This window comes from Manis pentadactyla, chromosome 11 (genome assembly GCF_030020395.1).
Source record: "Manis pentadactyla isolate mManPen7 chromosome 11, mManPen7.hap1, whole genome shotgun sequence".
Classification (NCBI taxonomy): Eukaryota; Metazoa; Chordata; class Mammalia; order Pholidota; family Manidae; genus Manis; species Manis pentadactyla.
In genome coordinates, this window is record NC_080029.1 from 60,425,422 (window position 1) to 60,452,942 (window position 27,521).

At 36.5% G+C, this 27,521-nt stretch overlaps 1 protein-coding gene and 1 pseudogene across 6 annotated transcripts in view; one reads left to right on the forward strand and one right to left on the reverse strand.

Moving 5' to 3' along the window:
• Positions 1-9,188, reverse strand: part of MIA2 (MIA SH3 domain ER export factor 2) — a 99,710-nt gene extending 90,522 nt beyond the window's left edge. For 3 of the 6 annotated variants that reach the window (XM_036881228.2, XM_036881225.2, XM_057488489.1), the window contains exons 1-3: positions 8,906-9,185; positions 6,473-6,606; positions 4,513-4,599 (exon numbers count right to left, since the gene is read on the reverse strand). In XM_036881228.2, the coding sequence (XP_036737123.2) occupies positions 4,513-4,599; positions 6,473-6,606; positions 8,906-9,020 (336 nt within the window). In that variant the 5' untranslated portion in view covers positions 9,021-9,185. Of the gene's footprint in view, positions 1-4,512; positions 4,600-6,472; positions 6,607-8,905 lie in introns of all 6 variants that reach the window. The other 3 variants (XM_036881231.2, XM_036881230.2, XM_036881224.2) reach the window with 3 other exon arrangements.
• Positions 9,189-22,173: 12,985 nt separating this feature from the next.
• Positions 22,174-22,674, forward strand: LOC118910296 (transcription factor BTF3-like; annotated as a pseudogene).
• Positions 22,675-27,521: the final 4,847 nt, after the last annotated feature.

Sequence of the window (27,521 nt, forward strand, 5' to 3'; positions counted from 1 at the left end):
GACACAGGAGCTGAATGTTCTCTGACTTATGGCAACTCTGAGTGTTTTCATGGGATCCCTGCTGTAATAGATGGCTATGGGGGTAAGCCACTTAGAATGAAAAAAGCCCAAATCCCATTAAGGGTAGGGTGTTTATCTCTAAAGAAATGTACTTTGTACATTTCTCCAATCCCTGAATATATTTTGGGGGTGGATATCATGCAGGGCCTGTGGTTACAGACAACTGCAGATGAGTTTGGACTGAGTGTACGTGTGGTAAAGACAGTTCTGAGGGGACATGCCAAATACCCTCCTATAGCTCTGCTGGTACCTTGGTGGGGGACAAATACTAAGCAATATAAATAGCCTGGGGGACACAAGGAAATTGGAGAAACTCTACAGGAGTTGGAGAAGGTGGGCATCATAAAGCCCATTCATAGTCCTTTTAATTTCCCAGTGTGGCCAGTGAAAAAGCCAGAAGGCTCCTGCCTTATGACCATGGATTACAGGCAATTGAATAAAGTCACACCCCCTTTGCATGCTGCTGTCCCCTCTATAGCAGCCCTTATGGACACCCTCAGTCATGATCTAGGGGTGTATCATTATGTTGTGGACCTTGCTAATGCTTTATTCTCTTCTCACATAGCATGGAAAAGTCAGGGGCAGTTTGCCTTCATGTGGGAAGGCTGGCAGTGGACATTCACTGTCCTTCCACAGGAATACCTCCACAGTTCCACCATTTGTCATGGACTTGTAGCCCAGGACTTGGCCACATGGAAGAAGCCACAAATGGTGCAGCTGTAGCATTACATTGATGGTAGTATGCTCACATCTGATTCTCTTGCATATTTAGAAAATGTAGTTCCTAGACTGCTGCAACATCTACAGGAGAAAGGATGGGCTGTGAAAAGCACCAAGGTTCAGGGACCTGGTTTGTCTGTAAAGTTCTTGGGGGTTGTCTGCTTGGGTAAAACTAAAGTTATCCCAGAAGCAATAATAGGCAAGGTCCAGGCTTTCCCTACCCCTACCACTGTGGCAGTATTACAAGAGTCTTTGGGTCTTTGGGGCTACTGGCACAAATTCTGAAGCCCTTATACCTGTTGGTACGAAAGAGCATCAGGTAGGACTGAAACATGTGCAGCTGCTTTTACTGCTGCTAAGCGAGCAGTCAAGGCTGTACAGGCCTTGAGTGTAATGGGCTCACCAAGGCCCTGTGAGCTAGATGATCATGTAACCAAAGATGGTTATGGATGGGATTTTTGCAGCAGCTTGAGTGGATATACCAACCTATTGGATTCTGGTCACGACTATAGAAAGGAGCAGAAGTCTGGTATACTTTGGCAGAGAAGCAACTGGCTGCTGTGTACCACGCCTTGCTGGCTATGGAGCCCATCACTAGAACAGCTCTGACTGAGATAAAAACCATGTATCCCATCATAGGGTGGGTGTGACACTGGACCCAAAGGCCACAGAGTGATGTGGCACAGACACCTACACTGCTCGAATGGGGTGCATATTTACAGTGGTATAGTGGCCTTTCTACTAGCCCCTGAAGTGGAGAACTCCAATACTTATTTGGGCCAGTGACCTATACCAGTGGAAAGTAAGAAGAACTTGCTGTTGAGCCATTGGTAACCAGGAGTCCTTATCAGGAGGGAAAATCCCCTGTACCTGAAGATGCTTGGTACGCAGAGAGCTCCAGTCATGGGCAGCCATTGAAGTGGAGGGCTATGACTTTCCATCTTAAGACTGAGACAATATAGATGGAGGATGGAGAGGGGAAGAGCAGTCAGTGGGCTGAGTTGCGGGCAGTATGGTTTGTGATCACCCAGGAGCCTTCCCCTATAGTTGTCTACACTGACAGCTGGGCCATCTATCAGGGCTTAACCCTGTGGCTACTGACATAGTACCATGCCAACTGGATGGTTGGTCACCGGCCCCTTTGGGGGCAAGAGTTGTGGCAAAACCTATGGTCGCCTGATCAGACTAAGAAAGTTTCTGTATATCATGTGACTGGCCATTTGCCTTTGGCATACCCAGAAATGATGAAGCAGACACACTAGCCTAGGTGCATTGGCTAGAAGGAAAGCCTGCCTCTGATGTAGCCCAATAGTTACAACAGCATTTGCTACATGTGGGGCAAAAGATAATGTGGGCCGTAGCCCATTGGTGGGGCTCGCCATTGACCTTTAAAGAAGTCAGCAGAGTCCCTCTCATGTGCTCTAAGAGGGACTTACACCAAGACACCTAGCAAGATGGGTCAATAGTAAAGGAGCTGATACCACATGTGAGGTGACAGATAGACTATATTGGGCCTCTGCCCATATCAGAAGGATACCAGTATGCCATGACTTGTGTGGACACAGCTGGACTGTTGGTTGCTTTTCCTCTACATAGTCCAGATCAGCAAACCACCAAAAGGGGCCTAGAACGTCTTTTTTGTTGCCTATGCCTGGCTGCTGAGGATCAAGAGTGATCAAGTCACCCACTTTACTTGACATGTATTACAAGAATGGGTGCAACATTTAGGAATAAAGTGAATATTTCATGTACCACATAACCCTACGAGGGCAGATATGATAGAGAAGTACAGTAGTTTTTTGAAATCTGGCCTGAAGTCAGACACCAATAGTCTATAAGGCTGTTCAGTTCACTTATGGACAGTGCTAAAATTTTTGAATGAGAAGCCCCAAAAAGGATCCTTGAGCCCTGTGGACATGCTAACACACATTGCCACTTCTCCTATATAACTATATGTGCACACCAAAGAGGAGTTATTGAAGCCAGGATATGGCCAGCAGAGCAACATCCTGCTGCCAGCCCCAACTGCATTCAACCTTGGATACTCTGTTGATTGGACATGGCCCTGGACATTTCAACACATGGACCAGTGATGGCTGGCCCTTCTGGCACCTTAGGGAAAAGGCCTGGAAGCTGGCCTCCTTTGCGTTCCTGGAGTAATAGCAGAGTGGCCCTCAAAGATCACAGTAGTGTACACAAAACATCTGGGAGGTAAGAACAGCTTACAGGGAAGTTTTGTTTTATCTTTTATGGCCATTGCATGTACCTCCCATAGTCTTATATATTGACCCATCAGTAACTCCCACAGGGAGATGGGTGAAGGTCTGGTATACTAGACCAGGACAAGATCCCATTCCTGCCACTGTCCTGTCACAGCACCACTCTCTTGCATGCATCCTACCTGATGGACAAGATTTGCCTATGCTGGTATCATTAAAACATGTATATTATCACCCTTAAGATTATTTTCTTCTATAGTCTCTGTGGCCTAGACCCACTCCCTGTCTGCAACTGCTATGTGATGATTGCTCTGAACTCCCTACCCATTCAGCTACTGACTGCCTGTGGAATGTGCAAGCTATGGATTTAATTTGCATAGGATTTTGAACCTAGATGAATCCTCTGGCTTGAGGATTATCATGATGTTATTGCTGTTGTTATTGTGTATTATTAGTCTGGTTACAATGCTCCCATTTTCTCACACAGTGCCATTGTAGAAGATGGGGAGTGAGTAGGTTGTGCGATGAGATTTCTGAAGAGATGGACTGTGGGTAAAATTGCAATATTTCCAGAATCTCTCCCCTGGCCTTAGTGTATCTCCATATCAGTAGGTGTTTCCAAGGCGTGGAGAGAAGTAGTCCATCTCCATATCAAGAGATGATTACAGTGGGAGTGGGGAGAGAGTGTGCACCTGGTTGGTAGAGGTTTGGTGGCACCTTTGCAGCTGGGTTATGAGAGACACAGGCGAGCAGGAGTAGATGACTGCTTGTAAGCAATAAATGGGTTTCTCCCACTCTATTTCTTCCTTTGACTGATTTCAGCTTCAAAGATTTATTTGCTCTGTGCATATTTTTCCCCCAGAGTTACAATGGGCTAATCAGATTCACATATTGAAAAGTCACTTTCTGATTCCCTTTTTCATCATCAAGCCTAATATGATCAAACCCAATATTATCAAGCTCATTTAAAACTCCAATATCCAAAGGGTGTACGGAGGAGACCTAGAGAGTGTGATGGAAAATAAATTTTGTCCCAGTAGGACAATAATATTAGTAATAATATCTAACATTTACGTAACACTAAGTGTTGTTTCATGTACTTTACATATGCTCATTTTTCTTCTGTAAATTTAGGAGGTAGTGCTCTATTATGAACATCCTCATTTTACACATGAGAACATTAAGGCACATAAGGACACAGTTATTAAGTGGCTAACTCAGGCTTTGAACTCAGTCCACCTCCAGAAATGATGCTCTTAACAACTACACTCTACTGCCTGTCTTAATTTTTCAGAAAGCAAAATTTTTGCCTATTAACAACTTTGTCTTACCTAATTTTACTCACATACTCAGATTATTCCTACAGTGAGTTCTCTATTATTCCCAGAGTGAGACCAACTATTTTATGTATTCACTGCACAAGATACAAAACCAATGGGCACTTACGCTACAAAAAACTGTTTTAGCCAAGAAATTTTAAATTCAATTCAGTAACCAAAATGAGTTTACTCACTTTAGTTGATGTTTGAACTTCCTCAGATATGAACACCTCTTCAATCTGGACTGCATCTCTGGGAAAATATCCAAAGTCCTTTCCTTTCTATCAAAATCAAGAACAAAGATTAGCAAGGAAGAGTTATCAAAGCAATAATAACTATTGAACCTAATTTTGCCCCATGTCCTCATCTTTCATCTCTTCCATATCACAAACATTAATTAGCTTTCATTTGCCATCTAAAAGAAAAGGAGTGAAATCATATTCCTTTTGTTATTCAGAAGGACAGCATTAATTTGAGGGAACAAAGATCCAAGCTGTAAAATGCCACTTTTTCAAACTTCAGAGGGAAAACCATCCCACATACTTATTTTCTTCCTTTTTGTGTTCCTTAATGACCTTACTTGCCCAGGTAGACCACAGATTTATATTTGTAAATATCTAAAGACAAGGAAATGGTGGTGGCCAAGCTAGATGGAGCTGTGACATATTCAGCATTTTCAGGATATCAGAATCAGGTAAAAGGTTTAAGTTCTGATGGGCTGAGATAGATTCATCAAGATAGTGAAGAGCTATGAGTCTTCCAGGGAAAATCTGGTTCCATTCAATCCATTCCGGGGCTACCTTGGTAATAGAGATCCTTCTAATCTAGTTTAAGTATATGCAGGATGTCCCCTGTGAGTGAAGGCTTCACACAACCACTCTCATCATTTCCTATCCCTGTTAAAGCTCAAAGAATATATTTCTTTTTGTTCTTTGATCCAGCACCATTACACCTCAAACTGTAATTCTTCCAGCTCTACAGCATGATTCCTTAAACAGTTATCTGACTGGACGAAACACCTAATGCACAAGACTAAATGTACTTGAAACTTCACCCTGGCACTACACATTACACACTCCTTTTGTGTGGAACTATCAGTTTCACACATGGTAAACAAGAAAGAAAGACTTATTTTCCTCTTATGATATCTACTGTGTCAATTTTCTCAGAGCTGCATTGGGTGCCTCCAGTGCATTAAATACATACATTGGTATGTTTAAGGGACCAAACGCAGGAAGGAATCTTGGGAGTTGCAGAGTCCAGGCAAACAATTCTGACCAGTGACAGAGGTTCAGTAATACAGCCCCTTATGCAAAAAACAGGATAGATCCAAATAGAATCTGCTCCTTCAAATAGTGATCACAAAGGCTACACAAGGGAGCGATCTGATGCACATTCAATGTGGAAATGATGTATGTATCCAATTGGTCACACTTGGCAAACCTGGGACCAAAATCGCTTATCATGACATCTTTTCATTCTAAAGCATAATGATACAAAGATACAGACCTATTTTCAACTTAAAAGATTAATTATTTATTTTCCTTTATTACATATTCAGAAAGATGATTCAGGCTTTTAGGAATTTCAGTGTATTAGGACTTTGGGCCAAATAAAATCTTCTCCCAGTTCTTCTTTTTTTCCGTGAAAAATTCATATACCTCACTTCCCTAGGCTACTAATCTTCTGAAGATCTTTTTAATAACAACTTAGTCTTTTATTTGCTCAGAAAGACGTCTTTTTAATAGGATTAACTGTAACTTCCTTGTGTATCTTGTCCATTGGCAGCTCCAAGGGATCAACAATCCCCATCAGCACCTCTAAAGTAAATTTACTCTCTAAGTCAATATAAAATCTAAGGTCAAAAACTATGCATGCTATGTAAAAATAATTTCAGGGCACTCTTAGTTCTCCATCCCAACCAGAATGCCTTACCAAACACTACTTTTATAGCAATGCTGGGAACAACACTCGGCATGACCATTTTTTTTAAAGAATATTATGATGTTAAGGGTCTATATATATATATATATATATACATATATATATATGTTTGAAATTCTCAGATAAACTGCCTTTAGAGGTGAAAAGCATGCATCCCTTGTTCAAGCTGGCCATTTATTCTGCATTCAGTTTTTAAGATTAGATACTTACACTTCCGGCCCACAAATCTTCCTTTTCTCCTGCAAGTTTAACATAAACAGATATCTCTTCTCCCTTAGTGAAATTCAGGTATCGGCAGTCAGGTCCTTCGTAATCTCTTATGGCTAAGACTCTGCTTATTAAACCTATGTAGACATGTAAACAAAAACACAATTTAAATTAAAATGTTATTTCTCCCTCTCCCATCTTGCCTTCCTCCAGTCTATCTTGTGTATAAATTAGAAATGCTAGTTTCTTCATATCATTTATTCTCAGAAACATGTACAGGCTTCCCACTGCATACAGAATCAATTCTAAGCTCTTTGGCTTGGTATCCAAGGCTGTCCATTATCTTGAAACCTACGGTCCTCCTTCTCTATTTAAAATTACTTCCTTTCATTCCTTTACAGGCAAGCTCATCTATCCATTGTCCCTAGAATGTGTCCTTATCATTCTCATCAGTAAGGAGGGGAAGGAAAAGGTAATTAGTTTTCTTCCTGACACCTACTACAGTAGTCCCCCCTTATCCCTGGGGGATATCTTCCAGGACACCCAGTGGATGCCTGAAACTGCAGGTAGTACTGGACCCTCTATTTACTGTTTTTCCTATTCATACATACTTATGATAAAGTTTAATCTATAAATTAGCCTCTGTAAGAGATTAACAACAATAATAAAATAATTTTTCTATTATAAATAATAATAAAATAACTAAATAGAATAATTATGACTATACTATAATAAATTTGTGTGAGTATGGTCTCTCTCTCTCTCTCTCTGTCTCAAAATATCTTACTGTACTGTACTTCACCCCTCTTGTGATGAGTGTGATGAATAGTTAAATGCCTACATGATGAAATGAAGTGAAGTGAATGACGTAGTCATTGTGACGTCGTGGTATTAGGCTACTACTGATCTTCTGACAATAACTCAGAAGGAGAATTGACTGCTTCTAGACTGTGGTTGATTACAGGTAACTGAAACTGTAGGAAGTAACCCATTGGATAAGGGGGAACTAAGATTCTTTTCATTGCAACATCCACCTTCCATATTCTTTGCTTTTCTTTCTTTCCCCTCTCCTAACCCTAGAAACCCTTCAGTCTCTTCGTGGTCAACTCACATGCTACTTCCTCTATGAGACATTCCTGTTCAGTCCAGCCTACCCTGCCCCTTCTCTGAACTTTAATATTATCTATTATCCTTATATTGTATCACTACTTATTGTTTCATTATTGACCTATTTGTCACCATTTACTAGAATGAAAGTTCCTGTAGAGCAGGAAACTTGTCTTCCATCTCATTTTATTCCTGTTAGGAACTCACTCCTCACCCCTCCAGACCCAGCAACCTAATAGGCCCTCAGTAAGTATGATCATAATCACATATGCTAGAATTAGCCCTTTAACACATAAAGTAATATACACAGCATATTAAATATTATATTAACATATGTAAAACATTTTTATTAAGTCATGTAATTAAAGTTAAAATAATATTATAAATTACTGTATATTTGAATATTCCTTTTCCATGTTCTGTGTCTGGCCCTCAAGAAACTAAAATGAGATTTTAAAGAGGGAAAGAAAGATCATTATTATTATAATAACACACCATCTAGTAAATCTCTCTGTATTAAATTACATAGCCAAATAACTAAGGAAAATGTTTACTCATAAAAATTTTACTTATAAATTATTTATGTTTATAATTATGCTTTGCATATTTTTAATTTACATGTTGCAAATTAAAAATAATTCTCACATACTAGAGAGATAGAACATATTTAAGGCAATTTTAATATATTGGGATGCTATTCATTTTGTACCATAATGCTAATAACAGAAAATAAGTCCTAAAGCAATAAAATGAAAATTAGCTTTTCTTTGTAGAAGATAGAGAAAGTTTAATATTCAAGTTTATTAAAAAAATTATGTACTCTTAATTTCAGTATTTTTACATATGAGTGAAAACAGAAATGACTAATAAAGTCTAGACAATAAATCATGATGGTTTGAAATAAAAAGTTTAGAAAACACATGAGAATCAGAAAGTCCTGATTATGCAATAGAAACTAAAAATATAAGGGTTTTGTAAATAAAGAACTATCAAATGGCTTGATATTTTTTCAATTACACATCAACTATATTTATCTTACAAATAGTAAAATGGCTACTTTGTTTTTAAGGCCTGGATTCATATCTTTATAATTTCTGATATGTTTGTATATCAGGCTGATCTTTGCTCCCCTTGTGAATATGTAAATGCATATTTACATTAAAAACTATCACAAGATTTCCTTTTTATGTGAACTATACTTTATAATTGCAAATATTTCTCAATGATATTAATGCTTATTTTTATCGCATATGACTACAATGACATTTTATGTCATTTCAGAGCCTCAGTTTAAGAGTAAAAGAAGGAAAAAAAGAAAAGCAAACTTACTTTCACATTCCAAGTCACCACATTTTTTAAAGTCTGCCAGCAGTTTTGTTCCCTCCAGACACTTTGTCAGAGAAATAACCATAAGGAAGATTCTGTGAACTCCAAGCTCCGCCATGCTAAAACAAGCAGGAATCCTCAAATTGTTTAGGCTGTAGATTTGTCAGCCAAAACAGGAGATATCCCACTCTCTTTACTAAACATAAGAGAAAAAGCTTTGGGTTTTTTAAATCCCTTGATAACTACATTTTCTATCGATGTTTGGGCTTAACTTAAGAGACAAACACTCTCTGTTCTCAATCTGCAGTGTCAGGTCTCCAGATAATACATAGGAGTTTAATAATTAACAGGGATTTCTAGCTGGACTCCTGTCTTACAAAGGTGGCCCATGTAAAACTGTCTCATTTAAAGGTACCTCACATTCAATAGCACAATTCTTAAACAGGCCTCCACAAAAAAGGTAGTTCATCTGTTTCTATTAAAGACTTCAGGTAGATCAGTCAATAAATACAAACTGAGGATTTGCTGCATGCAAATACCAGCATTAACGGAGAAAGTATATATTATATGTAGAAGCAGTAATAATTTATGTTAAAAGCATGGTTTTGAAATATGAAAGTTATTTGAAAAAAATCCCACTTTTGTATTTTAAAAATATTCCAACTTTAATTTTAAAAATCTTCAGTGTTACAAAGTTAAAGTTGCAACTTGTATTAGTCAAGAATAATAGTTAAAATGTAGTAAGTACTCATGTTCCAGGTGCTGTCTTAAACAATTAGGTGATTTGGTTTTAGTCTCACACAAACTCTCTAAGGTAGCTAATATTATCATCCCCATTTTTGCATATGAGGAAACTGAAGTACAGTAAGATGGGTTAAATAAATCACTTGCCCAATGTCACATAGTGAGTGGAGAAGAAATTTAAACCTAGGCACCATGATTCCTCCTATTCGTAAACACTATGCTTTACCACCAAGAATCAAGACATCTGCCACAGAATAATGCCTACGCCATCTGCAATGATACTATTCCAGAAACAGAAACTATAGTATCATCCCATTAATCTTAAATTGTATGCCTATTTCTGTGAGTGGAGAGAGAATAAGAGAGATGTCTCAAAGAATCCTCCCCAATGCCATGGAAGTATATAGTGCTAGCTGACTGTATTCATTTCTTCTGTGTACTTTTCTATATTGTTTGACTTTCTTTTTTAAAATCAGTGAACATATATCATTTTTAAATAACAATAAAGCTATGAAAACAAAGTTACTTGAATGTTATTGTTGCCAAAAACAGATCAGGACCTATTTGGGGAAGTTTTTTATAAAACACTAGATCTCAGTAAAATTTCAGAAACCACAGTTGTCTATTTCAATCTTAAGACAGTATTTTCAATAAGCCCTTCTTTCCTATACTTTACCCTGTATTTGGGCATGGCTGCAAGTACAGTGTGCAGAAGGCAGCCCTTGTATGACACCATACTCCCCTCTAGTGCCTGACATAAGTGAGACAAATATGCAGCCCCTGAGCCAGCTGATATGATGGACTTTTGCTTTCAACGTCCTAAAAAAGAAAGCATGTTTTCGTTTGTTTCCCAACAAGGTTCTCAGAAAGAATCTGATGCAGATGAAATTGAGGGTCATTTGGCTTGCAATCAGAGCACTGCATGACTGTACACATGCACACTCAAAAAGGTGTATGCTAGTTTCCTGAATACTTTGGTAAATCTATAAACAATGTTACCAAAGACATTTAAAGAAAGATTAACTCTTCAGCTCTAAATTTGACAGAAAATACTTGCACAATTTATAACATCAAATAGAGATACTTTATAATTAGTGTACTTTATCCTTTTTTGTATTTAATATTAAGACATTATGGCTAAGTTCTGAAATGATTCATTTAATTATGAATTACGTTAAGAGAGAGAACTCACCTAAATTTAAATTTGTCTATCAATTGGCCTGAAGGAGATTTGAGTCAAGAAAAATAAGTGAAAATTTCTCACCTAAGATATCAGCCTAAAAAGATTTACTCCTACTAGAAATGCTCCCACTTTCTTGCTACTTAATGTATTCAAATGATCTCATTTTATGGTGAGATCATTATTTAAAGATAATTTCACAAGATACCTAAAAACCTGGCAGCACAATGTGAACTGTCTCTAACTGACTCAGGTGGAGAGGTGGTACATGAAAGGGGTAAGAACATTCCGTTAAAGAAACCAAAGTATCGATTTTCCTTATAAAAAACAGTCACATTTATTTAGCCAGATGCTATCTAATTGCTGATGCATTTTTCAGATCAAGTGTTCTGTCAATATTAAAGTATAATACTGCTGCTGAGGAAGATTTCATGGTAGCTGTCAGGATACTGATTTGGAAGGTCTATAGCATTCTCTAGAAACGTAGAGGACGTAGGAGTTCCTACTGCATGAAGCTAAAGCATGAATCATCAAAGCTGCACATGTTCAGAAAATATCACAAAGCAATACTTTGCATGAGAATATAAAGACACAATCACGAATGCTGTGCTTCTACTGTTAGCCATGTTAACTTCTAATACTTTACAGTACTGGCTCTCTGTACCTCATATTTCCTAAAGTGGGAATATAATTCCTTCAACCAGCTGCCTGTTACTCTGGCAATTTATAAGATAGAGAAATTTGATTAGAAGTGACTTGGGATAAAGTCACTTCTTTATCTGAATGGATTAAACTGGGGTGTTTTTTTGCTAGGGAGGGGGCGCTAGAACAGAGCCTTTGGAAAGAGTTCCTGTGGTAGAACTCTTTCCAAAGGCTAGGTGTGCAGTGAGAGAAAAAGCCCAGGAGAGACTGGGACTCAATCCGGTGTGAAGACATGGAGCTGGCCCTCTGCATCCCCTCCTCAGGGAGTACAGTTCGCAGGCAGCCTCTGGCAGGCAGCTACTTGAAGGTCTGCTTGCTACGGAGAACTACCTTACTCCAGATCACTCCTTCCTGGGTGATCTGTGGATAAATGACAAAGGTGTACGAGACAGGGTCATCTAAACCTAAAATGGTGCATGGTACACTCTGACAGGCATTCCTCACTCTAGAGCTCCCGGTTGGGCTGGATTGACGGAAGCTTTGTAGAGCCTCCATTGAAGTTTGACTTTCCTCTCTGCCCAATTCTGCTTTCTCCCCCTTCCTTTCATTGGGGTTCCTTGAACCCCAGGCTCCATCTCAGTGTCTACTTTTGGAGCATCCAACCTCAGATGCAAAAAGAGGAGATGACAAAACATGCACCTTTTGGCCCATCGTTTGTGCTCATCACACCATGGCTCTTCTTACCTTTGTTGCTTTTGTGTTGATGAAGACGATGTCTTAATTCTACCTACTTTTTCTCATTTTGTCTGTATCAGTCAGAGTTCTACCAGGAAGAGATGGTATTCCATTTTGAGGTTTGGTATTACTCAATGGTTGAGGAGATTTTAATGAAGGACTGTTTACAAAGGTGTGAGCAGGGTTAAGGGAAAGCAACAGGGAATGTAACATCCCCAGGCGTGAAGGAACTGCCGAGAGAGAACTATAGGAGAGGGCAGCCCAACCGGAATCCGCAGCCTCAGTAAAGGAATTCAGTCAAGAAAACCTCACTTTCATACATTATGATCTCCTGATCATACATTCCACTGGCCAAACTCAGCCAGAAGCCAGAGAGTAAAGGAACTCTTTGAAGCAGTCTTAAAACTCTGTGGTTCAGGTACATAGAGTAGGGTGGCAGAGTGGAAAATGGATTAGGAGGATTAAAAAAAAGAATTCCCCACACACTGTCATTATTCCTTTACTGTGTGTTTTTGAATAACAGTATGAAACATCGTCTGCATCCAAGATGATACATGTGAGTTATTTACAGTTCAGGAGACCGAATTGATTAGTCTTGTCAATGAGTAAGAAAGGGATTTAATATTTGTTGAGTACAAACTTTGTACCAGTGAACTTAGCATTTCACATACAAACCTCATCTTGTGTGAGATAGGTATTATTTATTGAATGCCCATGATGTGTCAGGCACTCTTCCAGGGACTGGAGAGACAGGAGGGAAAAGGACAAAGTCCTTGCTCTCATGGACCTTGCATGCTAATGGAGGGAGACAGACAAGAATAAGCAGACAAATGATAATTGCAGGCAGTGATAAGTTATATGGAGAGTAGTAGGAGATGAGGTAAGAGACATAGAGATCCAATCATGCAGGGTCTTTTGACTGTGGAAATGAGTGTGAATTTGTATCTTAAGCACAAAGAGCAGCCACAGGAAGTTTTAAGGAAGAGAATGACATTATCTCCGTTTTTACCATACAACTTCACTTTTTAGCTTTTGCTAAAACTCCTACTTATTCTTCTGGTCTCATAGGTTAAATCACTTAGTAAATATGTCATTCGGTAACTTTTTATTGAACGAATGTAAGAATAGATAAGTGAATGAGTAAATGATTTCCTTTCAAGAGCAAGATCCTTCATACCTCATGACTAAATGAAGTTCTATCTTCAGCTGTGTAGCTCAACTGCTCTCTTTCTCTCATTTCAAAAAAGAAAGTCAACTAATCCTTCTGATTAAATTTTCTCCTCTGTAAAAAATTATTTCTATTTGGTATCATTAATCTACAATTACATGAAGAACATTATGTTTACTAGACACCCCCCTTCACCAAGTCCCCCCCATATACCCCATTAGCCTCTGTCCATTGGCATAGTGAGATGCTGTAAAATCACTACTTGTCTTCTCTGTGCTGCACAGCCCTCCCTGTGCCCCCCCTCCACATTATACATGCTAATCGTAATGCCCCCTTTCTTCTTCCCACATGTCTCAAACATTTTATAATATTATCACCTTAGGAGTTTATTTTATATTTCCTCAAGTCATAATATTTTCAAACACTACTTACCATTTATGATATATATGAGTCTGCAGTTTTCATTACAACAACATTTCACAGAACATCCATATGAAGTACATTTTACTTTGTATCAAATCAATACAATCAAGGCAATTTACTGACTTATTAAACTTTTGTGGGAAAGGTTGCTAGTTGAGATCCTAGAAATATGTGGCGTGATGGCTTCCTGGCCAGGAGTCCAAGATGCTGACAACTTATGAATTTTTCCTGGGTCCTCTGATATTATTATGTTTTTTTAATTAAATTTCTTTATCTCCTGCAATGTGATGGAAAGAATATTGGGAATTCATCTTCACAAGCTGCACTGTTTTAGAAGTTTCTGCCATTATCTGAATGTTGTGATTATTATGGTTGATTTAGAAATGACAAATTCCCTTTGTAGTTATAAATTTATAAAGCATGGTAATAATTATGTCCTTGTTCACTTTAGCACTGCAGATCTTTGATACCTCTGAAAGAAACACCAAAGGGCCTCCACTATTGTATCAACTTCACTGTTCTTAATAATTTTTTCATTCTGTACAAGTCCCTCTGGACTAAACAGTTCTCTATTTGGAGGAATGTCTGATATCAACTCTCAACTTCATTAACAATGAGAATAATTGAGTCATTGATATTTTGATTTGGAACATGTTATGAAATCCTGGGAAATAATTGCCATTATTTTTCTAGTAACATTTTTCTTAAACTTATATTTAAATGAATTTATATTTCTCTGAAAATATGTGAATTGCTGGCAAAAAGCCATTTTGAAGGTAATCTTTGGGGCAAGTGAAATTTGGCTGGGATTTTAAGTTTACTGCAAATAGCCACAGAAGTAAAAATTCACATTACAACCATTATGTACTATGACTAAGCTTGACTCTGTTACAGCTTCTGATATGTTTCAAGATCTCATACCTATGCCATCTTAAATATCTCACTCCCAAGGCCTCAGTGCAGAAATTTTGCACCTTTCACATTAAAGGCCTTTGTGATTAGTCCTCTTGAACTTTCAAGCATGAGCATTATTAGAAACAACAGTACAGGACAACATGACATTGTTAATAGCATACTATGTGGTGTATGATACTGTGACTCAGCTGGACAAGACAAAGTACAGAGATATCCCTGTGAATTCTTGGTAACAAGAATGGTAATGAATCACTCTAAATGATTATTATTTTCATTCTTCATGGACTTCATTCTTCCTCTTACCTTCTCCCCACTTCCCCCTCCAAAAAAGTACAACTTTGGCTTTGTGAAGCACTGGTAGCCTTGACATGAATCTAGGATTCCAGACCAAATGCCGTTTCTCACTATAGCTGGGTGATGAAAATATAGGGAAGTGTTTTTATTTGCATGTTGACTAAGGATTTTTAAAAGAATAGCCTCATTGACTTGTTATAAATATAAATACTACATAGGCTTTAAAAGCTTCAGTAATAAAGTTAGCTTTGATCTATAATTGAAGTTCCTATTGGTTACAAAATAGTTATGTGGAACAACATTAAATAAACAAAAATGGGCAAAGGAGCTTTGACTTTTTTCTTCAAGCTTCAAAAATATCAAGAAATATTTCAATAATGTTGCTACTATGCAAAAGAATCTGGGAGCAGTTTGAGATAATAAAAATTTAGTTGAAGAAATACTTCCTTTGTGGGAAAATACTAGAACTTAAAATTATGAATAGAAACAAGAGAAAGTGCCACCTGACCATTTTTGTTTGGAATTTTTAAATACCTAGCTTCCAGTAGAGCACTAAACTATAACTTTATAGAATTACAACAAAATCAATCATGCTCTTCTGTTATGAATTTGTGAATCATCACATCAGCCTCCAAGGACACATTTCTGCATTAGATGTATTTCAAGAGCTCTTTACCTGCTAGATGATAGGCATATATACTTTGCAAATTATGTGTGATTGGAAATAAACTTAACCATGTGGTTCCAGAATTAAACAGCTCCTAAAAAGTCATTATTAAATAGAACTATATTAGGGTAAGCTAAGATATGCTGTAATAACAAGTAAGTCTCAAAATCTCTGTGACTTAAAGAATGGTTTCTTTCTCAATCACAAAGTCAGTTATGCAAATTTCTTTGGTGGCTTTCTTGCAGGTGGTGACTTGGGGATCCATAATGCTTCCATTTTGTGGTTTTTGCCCTCTTAAACACATGGTCTCTGAAGTTATCACAGAAGGGAAAGGTTACATGTGAATGATAGTATATGGGCTTCTATGGCCAGGCCTGGAAGTATACTCCCTCTGCTCACTACTATTGGACAGATCCAGTCACACGACTACAAACTACCTGCAGGGAAGTCTAAGAAATGTGTGCCCAGGAAGAAGAAATACTTGGTCTCTATTATCTAGTTTCTAGCACAAAAACCTCAATTGGTTTTTGCAAATATCTACTGTTAGTCCTGAACTAGGCTTACAGAAAGGCCCATAGTAACACATCTTCACCTCTGTAATTTTGGCCATAAACAGTTTAAATGAGCATTGAACTGTGATTTTGTTCATATTCTAAGTACTGAATAACTGTGAGTCTGCAGTCATACCCCCCAACAATATGTAGAATGTAACTGTTCTATATTGCCTATTAATGCTGAATCATATGCTTTAATTCAGCAAAGTGGAGGTAAGATTGATAATATCTTAGGAAAGCTGAGGAGTTCAAGAGGTCAAATGCCTAAACAGGAAGTCACCTCCTAGTCTCACCCTGACAGTAAGCCAAAGGAGGGCTTGGGGACAGTCCAAGAGTCTTCTCAAAAAGTAACTTTGTATTTGCTCCAGCATACAGAATGACCAAGTCATAAGGTTCTAAATCAGCATTGTCCAGTAGAAATCAACAGTGAGCCATGTATGTAATATTCTAGTAGCCACATTAAAAATGATTTTTTTAAAAGCCAGGTGAAATTAACTTCAAGTATATTTTATTTAAGCAAGTATATCCAAAATGTCGTGATTTAATTATATAATTATATTTTCCTATTGCTGCTATAAGATTATCAGAGACAATGGCTTAAAACAAACAAATTCATTTATTTAGCAATTCATTAATTAATTCATTTTTCTGTAGGTCAGAAGTCCAATGTAGGTCTCAGTGGGCCAAAACTAAGATGCTGGCAGGGCTTTGTTCTATTCCAGAGGCTCTGGGAGAGAATTTGTTTCCTTGTCTTTTCCAGATTTTCAGAGACCCTTTCTTCTATCTTCAAAGCCAATAATGATACATCTCTCTGCATCTTTTTCTGTAGTCATATCTTCCTTTCCACTTTTAAGGACACTTATTCTCTTGGATTGTCAATTTAACTGTATGATTTTGGTTTTTTTATTAGATTATTCATAAACAAAATCAGCATAATATTACTATCTCACATTGTATATTCTTAAAATATCAAAGAGCAGAAAAATTATATCTGCAGAGATGACTGGGAATAGTTGACACTTTTGTAATATCAGGGAACCCACTGGTGTTATTGTTCCATTCAAATAAAAGTGAGGAGAATGTAGTGCAGTGGAGACCACAGATTATGCTAATGTCACATTGCTGATGCTGATATCTGCTACAGCAGATGAGCTGGAAGGCTCCACGATTGTCCACACAGTGAGATTTTTTGAAAGGGTGTTTGCCACCAGGCTCTCTTGTGATTACAGGAGAAACTATCGTTTCCTACAAATCTGATAAACTACCAATGGTAAGCTAGTATATCATGTTTTGTTTACTAAATAGCTGATACCGAAGGATGGTGATGTGATCTGTGGAAACTCACCAGCAGTTGCAGGATATAAAACTTTTCCTTTAATGGCGAAGAATACAGATACTTAGGGAGGTTACACTTAGGGACGTTACTCAGAAGGTTACACAAAGTAGGAGTTAATACAGCATTGTCCCCACAGTGTGTATTCATCAGGGTAATTCATTAGCTAGGGTCACAAACAACCCAGAAATCTCAGTGGCTTAACTTAGATTTATAAATTTATAAACCTTAATAAAGGTTTATTTCTTGCTCATACTACTGTCAGATGTGAATTGTCCTTGACACAGCTAACCCCTAGCTACACCATCTGGAAGATGAGGTGTTCAAAGTCACTATGAAAGGAGAAGAGAACTGCATTCGATGTTGCTAAAGACCAGGCCTGGAAGTGGTGTGAATTACTCCTGTTTACATACTATTGACTAGAATTAAGTACATGGCTCCACATAACTGCAAATAAGAGGAGTGGGAGCAAATTTTATCTTCCTCTCTCACCAGGAATAATGACTACACAGCATTGCCTCTGACACAGAGGTAGAGCTTCTTTCACACCAAAGTTCTCCAACAGGGACATGGACCTCTGGGTGATATCCTCACAGAGTGTGAACTCTGCCAGGCTCATGAAGTTTTCTTTACAATTTTCAAGTGAGCAACTTTTACCATCCTGGCCTCCACTCTGACTATTTTTCTAATGTGAACTAATGAAAAATTTTTCATTTTTATTTTCAATTGAAATTATGGGTCTGAGGTTTAAAAACATTCCAACCTATGGAAACAAGGAAAATAATGAGGGAAACAACCTGAAATCATAAACATTTGTGATGGATATGGCAGTGATCCCTTAAGCTCCCCAGTCCAGCCAATGGAAGGATATCAAGCAGTAGTTAATGATTATTAGGGTTCTCCAGAGAAATAGAACCAATAGGATGGATATATACATGGCATGGTTTGTAGGCCTGAGAACCAGGAGACCTGACAATATAAGTTTCAGTCCCAAAACCAGAAGGCTCAGAACCAAAGAGTCAATGATTCAGTTCAAATCCAAAAGGGTGGGGGAAAAGCCCTGTGTTCCAGCTCATAGCCATCAGACAGGAGGGGTTCCCTCTTATTTGCAAGATTTAGGCCATAGACTGCTTGAATGAGGCATACACACTTTAGGGAGGGCAATCTTCTCTATCCAGTCTACCAATTCAAATGTTAATTGCATCCAAAAACAGCCTCATAGACACATCCAGAATAATGTTTCACCAAATATCTGGGCACTTGTGGCCAATGAATTTGACACATTCAAATGTGATGGTAAAATTAACCATCACATAATCCAAAAAGCAAAGGATGAACTTGAGTGCTTATTTAATACCCAGATTTTTGTTATTGTGCAAATGAAAATAAACATCTTATTTTTAAGATTAAAAAAAAACAAAAATCTTGATAAATCTTAAGTATATAAAATTATGATTCCTATAGTGACATTTGTCATTTCTTTCAGAGAAAAAAGGCATATATGTGAACTCTTATTCAGCACTCTTCTCTTGATACACATCCAAATGAGTAAAGAGAGGAAGAGTCATCTATTTTGATATTAAAAAAAATAAATAAAGCCCCAATCTCATATCACAAACTCTAAATAATATTAGACCCGTAAGAGATGGCTTACATCAAATTTTTACAAGGTTGTCAGGAGCTAACCATAAGTCCTGTTTTATTAGCACAATTAACTATTTCAGGTAACATGAAAGAAACTCAGGAAAAACCTATTAATATCCCTCCAGTTGGAAGGGATGTGTGCTAAAGGCTTAAGCAAATTACAGGAAGGGCAAGAAATTCTTTGAGAACATATTTGATCAATGTGGCTCTAGAAATTTTATACTGGATATAGCAATCTGGTTGGAAGGAGGAGATAGAGGATTCGTATTGAAGTTATGTTGTATAGAAAGCATGCCATTTTTATTTAGACCATATGTTTATTTGGGTGGCAAGAAAATTTAAAAGGAGAATAAGGTCTCCTGAGACACTCCTTGGCACCCCTGATGGCATCTGTTCACTTTAAATGCTCAGAGGAGACAGCACAAAAAGATGGACCATTTGGCTGAGCAAGGATTTCCTGTCTTTTAAATTTTTATTATAAAAATCTCAAACATGAACGAAAGTATGTGAGTATACTATCATGTATGGAATAGTATAATGAACTTCCATGTGTTCATAATTTACCTTCAACAATGACCAGCTTTTCCATTCTTACTTCACCTACTTACCCCATTCACACCGTTTTATGGAAAGGTTAGATTTTAAAGCAAATCCCAAACACCATGTAATCTCATCCATAAATATTCAGACTGTAATATTAGATGTTTTAAAAATGTAACTAGAATAGCATTGTCACATTTAACAAATTAAATAATTCCTTAACACTTTCTAATACCTAGACTATGTATTTCCCAATTGTCCCAAAAAAATCCTTTTACAGTTTATTTAAATAGATTCAAACAAGATCCACATTTGGTCAATATTTATATATCTCTTAAGTCCCTTTGAATCTATAATAGTTCCATCTCCCTCCTTCCCATTTATTTTCAATGCCATTTGTTTGTGGAAGAAACCAGCACCTTTGTCCTATAGAATTTCCCACCTCCAGGATTGCATCCTTGTATTGTCATTTAGCATGTTCTTCTGTCCTCCTTTCTCATTTCCTGCAAGTTAGTTCCAGAGGCTCAATTAGATTCAGATTCAATTTGGGGAACAATATATGATTCTGGCAACTTAATATTGCATCACATTAGAAAGCAGGTGCCTGGTTCTAAAGTTCTAATGGTGTTAAGATTTATCAGGTGGTTTAAGTGTTAGCAACTTCTTCTGTCCATTATAAATTTCTCTATCAACACATCACTTGAAAGTTTTGACAGGCAATGGAGTGACTGTTGCCTAATTTATCAACTGAGAGTTTCAAAATAGTGTCTTTCTAATGCTATCATTCTTTCTACATTTACCAGTTGTATTTCTTCTATCGTTAATTTTCCTCATTTATAAGTTGGTTACTCTGAAATATAGTTCACATAAAAATGGCAGCGTAAATAATTCTTTTCCTCTATTCATCAATTTTCATAATTAGTTATTGTCCCAGAAACCTCTCATGGTATCTCTCTCTTTTTTTTTTTAGGTCACATGAATTTCTATGTAATGTAAGCCTCAAATTGTCCCAAATTTGGCCAGTGTAAACTCTTTGTTTGGCTCCTGTGCCCACAGAACTGCAGTAGTATTAATAGCATCCCTCCTTTCTGTCTTGACAAGATGTCTCAAGCTCCTTTTGTATACTTCCTACCCCAGAACTAGAAGCAGCCATTTCGTCAGGGATCCCTGCTTCCTTTTGTTGGAAAATGGCATCTAAAGACTGCAGTTGGTTACTGGGGGTGTCACTGCTATTGGACTGCCATTATTTCTATGCCCCCTTGGTAGAAAAAGGTAGGAAATGTGTGAATCTTAGAAAGAAAAATAAATTGTGAGTTCATATGGTTATTTTCAATTCAAATGAAATATTGTAGAGTTTTTCCGTAAATTCTTTGATTTTTATATTTGTCTTTTTATTTTCCTGAAAATCTTTGTTCTAATGACACTAACATAATTGCTTATTTGCTTGTGTATATCTAAAATATATACATATATGATAAATATTTCTGTAAAATAGTTTCAAAGCAACAATACTAATATTACTACTAATAATAGAACTACCAATTGCAACTGAATAACTCATTGTGGTTCTTTTTACTCCTTAGGTATATCCCACCAGGGAGGAACATCAGATGGTTGAGTTTTTAAATCATTTAAAATATTTTTTTTCTGTATGGTTATACCATTAATCTGATATACTCCAAGTTTCATTTGTATCCATTTATTTCAGGTTTCTAGGGAATTTTTTTCTTTTTGATTCAAGTGTTTTAGTTATGTGAAATAAATGGTTTCAGAGTCGAGACTATAAAACAAGATGCAATTGAAGAAGTCTGTTCAACCCTTTGTCCCTCCATTTCATAATACAGGGTTTTTTTTAAGATTACAGAATTGGACTGAATTGTTAAGAGAGGGAGATTCAACAGAGCATTGTTAGTGACAGAAACTAGTGTGCCCCTCTATTTATTCTATCATCTATACATATTAGTAAAATTTTATAGTTTTTGTCATACAAGTCCTGCACATTTTTATTCAGTTTAGCCCGAGGGTTTGTTACTTTGACTAGGTTTTTTCTCCTGTCCTGATGTTTCCACTTAGTTGTTGTTTGTATATAGGAAATCTCCAGTTTGCTATTCATAAGCAAAATAAGCTAGTTTCTGTTTAGACACACTTATTATTCTAAAGATGTTGATCATTCCTAAATTAAATTTAAAAAGCAGCCCTAATATGAAATTTTATTAGATCAATGTAATTGCAATAAAAATTACCGCTTTTTTGGGAATGTGAAAAGTGATTTTAAAGTTTTCATTAAACATGTAAGTATGTTTTGGGAAACTTGGAAATGAAGTATAAGTGGGGGTGTCCCCATGTGTGTGCCCCAATCCCAGTTGCTCTGCTTGAGACCCCCTGAGCAACAGCTCCAGTCCCTTGTGCAGCCCCATTTCTGCTCCAATAAGATGAAAGGGACTGTCATGAGCAGAAAAGATTCAGGAAACAAGGCGCAAGGGCATATTGGTGGGAAAGGAACTGCTCACAGAAAGAAGGTGGTTCATAGAAGAGCTACAGCACATGATTAAAAAAAAATTCAGTTCTCCTTTAAAAGTTTAAGGGGTAAACAATATCTCTGGTGTTGAAGAGGTGACTATGTTCACAAACCAAGGAACAGTGATGCACTTAACAACCCTCAATTTCAGGCGTCACTGTGATGCATTTTAACAACTCTACAATTAAGGCATCTCTGGCAGCCAACACTTTCACCCTTAGGGGCCCTGCCAAGACAAAGCTGCTCACTTAAACTAGCTTGGTGCAGACAGTCTGAGTAGTTTTCCTGGCTGAAGCTCTGCCCAAAGCATCTGTGAATAGGAAAGCACTGCTTTGCTACTGGAGAGGTTGATGATGATGAATTTCCAGATCTCGTGGAGAATTTTCATGTAGCTTCCAAGAAAGTGGCAAACTGAATGGAGTCAATTTTTGAAGAAGACAAAATGAAGAAGTTATTAGGAGGTGCTCTTTCATATTAGGACTGCTTTTTAAATTTTTAAGGATCTGATAAAATCTAGATCTCTGATAGTTTTAAACCCAAACCCCTTGGACACTGCACCTCTTCAGTTTTTGCTTATACAGAAGTCATTCTTTACAGCTAAGTAAGGTGAAGGAAGCTGGGAATAAAGTTTGGAGCAAAAGTTAATGAAGTTCTTTGCCTAGTTAAAAAAAAAAGCATAACTGGGGGAGGGTATAGCACACCAGATTAAAACCTATAATTCAAACCTATTAAAAAATAACTTTTAAAATAAAATAAATAAAATAACTTTAAGCAATACAATACAGCACTCAACTGAATGGAGTTCATAAATAGACCAAGAACACATGGTAATATGCTGTATGATTGCATTTCAATATAGGGAGGAAGACAAAGGTTATTCAACAAATTATACTGGAACAAATAGTAACTTGGAAAAAAAGTTGATCCCTACTTCTTTTTTTTAACAACTAAATAATTTCAGATAAATTAAAAATTAAATGTAAGAAAAACTCCAAAGCACAAATCCACTAGAAAATATGTTTGACTTTTTATTAAAGAAATAAAAATTAAGATTTTAGTTTATGAGATTGCAAAATACATACATATATATATATATATTTGACAAAATTCAGCATTGGTAAGGATGTGGAGAGAAAAGCAATATCATCTATAGCTGGTAGTATAAATTTGCATAATTTTCCAGTATGCTTCAGGCATCTCTTAGACTCATAAATTTTATGTGCGTGAATTTGCTTAAGTCCATATTCAAAACTACCTGAGAATAAAAAGTGAAGCTCATGTAATAGTAAAGAAAATCTCATTAAGCATTAAGATGAATTAATTTCGGATCACAAAATGATGGGCAAGCTGAGAAAAGGGTCCCTGTTAAAAGATATTATAAAGTGATGGATCTTAATATGCTTAAAAGACATATGAGAAAACTTAATTAAAAACTTAAAATATAACTCTGGGTTGTGGGGATAGAGAGTGAAGGGTTTTCATTATTTTGCCGCATTTTATTCCTTAAACTGGATGATAAGTTCATCATATATGTATAGCATGTGCTACAATTTTGGCTATTTTTAAAAAATGTCTGCAACATAATTACATAGTAAAGCATATTTTAACTGGATGAGAGATAGGGATTAAGTGAATTCTTCTCTTTGGATAAAATTACACACTGTACTACTCAATTGTGTACTTCTTGTTTATCACACTTAAATTGTTGATATCTGAGAAGATGCTTATCTTCAGAGTGAAGAAATTTTTAACAAGATATATGAATTTTTTTGTTAACTTGGAGTCAACAAGAAAAAAATGTGTAGTTGTAGCCATAGTTATAGCCAAATAACAGTGGTTTGAATACCTTTATGGCAAGCAAAACTTCAGTAGTAGCTGGCAGTGAGGCTGCTATGCACTCTTACATAAGCATATCCAGCTGTGTAACATTCTCCAAGAATGCCTCCCATCATGAGTAAGAATATACTCATAGAGCACTTGAGTATTTTTAACTGGACTTTTAGATGACAGATTGTGTGTGTGTTTGCATACATGCACACATATGTATGTATACAGTTGATCCTCGAGCAACATGGGTTTGAACTATGTGGGCCCACTTACACTTGGGTTTATTTCAATAGATATACTGGAATCTTTTTTTGGAGATCTGCAACTATTTGAAAAAGTGTTTTCTCCAGCTTACTTCACTGTAAAAATTCAGTATATCATACATACACAAACTATGCATTAATTGTTTATGTTATCAAGAAGGTTTCTGGTCAAGAGTAAGTTATTAATAGTTAAGTTTTTGGGGAGTCAAAAGTTATATGCAAATTTTTAACTTCACAGAGATTGTTCAAAAGCCAGTTGTATATATATAAACAAAATAACAGTGGTTTGAATACTTGTCTCTATAAACTGAGTTGTTTCATTGAGGGGGAAAACATGTATGCTTCCATGACATGAATAATAAACTAGAATATTTATCTGAAGAACTCCAGAAACCAGGATTGAGAGATATAAAGATGCAAAAGATAGGTACAAAATAACTGAGGAAAATCAGAGGTTTAACATATGTTTAAGCTGAAAACAAAGAGAAAAGAAAGAATGGGACAGAAGGAATATTTGAAGAGATATTGGTTGAGAACATTGGGATAAGGACTGAAATTTTGTCTTTTTTTTTTTTTTAATACTCTATCCCTAATCCTAGAAGACAGCCTGATTTATAGTAAGTGGTTAATAAATATTTGTTGAATTACATTGAATTCTATTTGTAGTAATATGGAAAGCTAGACACCTAAGTTAATTGTCCCGCTGAAAACACTCAGAATGCCTGTGTAAAATGTAAAAAGAAAATCTTAAAAGTATTTATGAGAATTGAAGGATCTTTTTATCTAATTAGAGGCAGAAGATGAAATGAAAGAGGTTTTGCAAGGACAAGTACGAAAACAACCCAAATTTTAAATCTGAGAAAGGAACCAAAGGAAAAGAAATGAGATCCAGAAAAATATCTCTTAGGAGAAATAAGCATTTTATGTATGAAAGAGTTGATGGTGTGGATTGTTGGAATGGAAGAAGAAGAAGCCACAGGCACTTTCCATTTTAACTTAAAAATCAGGTGATTTATAAACTCCCTGAGAAATGTGTAAGTAATGTGCATGAAAAGACATGAGTAAGTAGGTTGATAACAGCACTGTTCATACTGGCCTCAAACTGTATGGAAATCACACGAATGTCCACCAAAAATAGAATGGATACATAAATTGTGGGATATTCATAAAATGGAATAATGCACTAATAAAAAAACTACAGTTATAAGTAACAAAATTAATGAATCTCACAAGTCTGATGTTGAATGAATATAAAGATTATATTTATATAAAACATAAAAGGAAATAATCATTATCCTGATTTTTAACAATATACAATGTTCATGGATTGTTAGACTCAATATTTTACAGGGGTCAATTCTCAAATTGATCTATGGATTCAAAGCAATTCAAATCAAAATCGCAACAATTTTTTCATGGATATTCAAAAGTTGAAATTTATATGAAAATGAAGATGGGCAAGAATAGCCGGGAGAGTCAAGTAAAGCAAGGTGGGAGAATCTCCTCTATTTGACATTAAGACTTATTATGAAGCTACAGTTTTAAGACAGTGGTATTAGCTCAAGAACGGAATAATAGACGAGTGGAATAGGATAGTGAGTCTGGAAAGAGAACCATGCATATATGAATAGATAGAGGATATAGGAGGTACAGGAGTTGGGCAATCTGACATTCATATGGGAAAAACAAATGAGACTTAGTCCCCAACTCACACTATACACAAAAACTAATTCCAGGAAAATTACAGAGTTGCAAGTGAACAGTAAGATAATAAGGCTCCTAGAAGGTAAAACCAAGCTACAAATTGGAAGATATTTATAGTGCATATATTTAACCAAGCACTCATTTCCAGAATAAATGCAAAACTCTTAAAATCAAGGAGAGACAGTTCCAAAGAGAATATCCAAAGGGTTAAAAAAATATAGGAAAACACTCAAAAACTACAATGAGATGTCATTATACACTAACCACAAAAGGTAAAATTAGAAAGACTGACAATACCAAATGTTAGCAGGTATATGGAAATGTGTTTCTCTCTCTGTCTCTGTCTCTCTCTATTACTCCCTGTTTACCATACTTAAATTAGTGATATCTGAAAAGGCATGTTTATTTTCAAAGTGAAGAAATTTTTTACAAGATATATTAATTTTTTTTTTTAATTTGGAGTCAACCAGAAAAAATGGCTTGAGTATCTGTCTTTATAAGCAAAACTTCAATAGTAGCTCACAATGAGGCTGTTGTGCACTCTTTTTTTTTTTTGGTATCATTAATCTACAATTACATGAAGAACATTATGTTTACTAGGCTCCCCCCTTCACCAAGTCCTCCCCCACATACCCCTTCACAGTCACTGTCCATCAGCATAGTAAGATGCTGTAAAATCACTACTTGTCTTCTCTGTGTTGCATAGCCCTCCCTGTGTCCCCCCATACACTATACATGCTAATCGTAATGTCCCCTTTCTTTTTCCCCACCCTTGTCCCTCCCTTCCCACCCATCCTCCCCAGTCCCTTTCCCTTTGGTAACTATTAGTCCATTCTTGGATTCTGTGCTTCTGCTGCTGTTTTGTTCCTTCAGTTTTCCTTTGTTCTTATACTCCACGTATGAGTGAAATCATTTGGTACTTGTCTTTCTCCACCTGGCTTATTTCACTGAGCATAATATCCTCTAGCTCCATCCATGTTGTTGCAAATGGTAGGATCTGTTTTTTACTTATGGCTGAGTAATATTCCATTGTGTATATGTACCACATCTTCTTTATCCATTCATCTACTGATGGACATTCAGGTTGCTTCCATATCTTGGCTATTGTAAAAGTTATGCACTCTTAACATAAGCATATCCAACTGTAACATTCTCCAAGAATGCCTCTCATCATGAGTAAGAATATATTCATACAGCATTTGATATTTTTAACTGGACTTTAGATGACAGATTATGTGTGTGTGTTTGTACATGTGCACACATATGTATGTATACAGTTGATCCTTGTAAAACATGGGTTTGAACTATGTGGTTTTATTTCAATAAATATACTGGAATATTTTCTGGATATTTGCAACAATTTGAAAAAGCATTTTCTTTTCTCTAGCTTACTTTATTGTAAGAAAACAGTTATTCAAACTGTTTAAATTATGTTATCAGGAAGGCTACTGGTCAATGGTAAGCTATT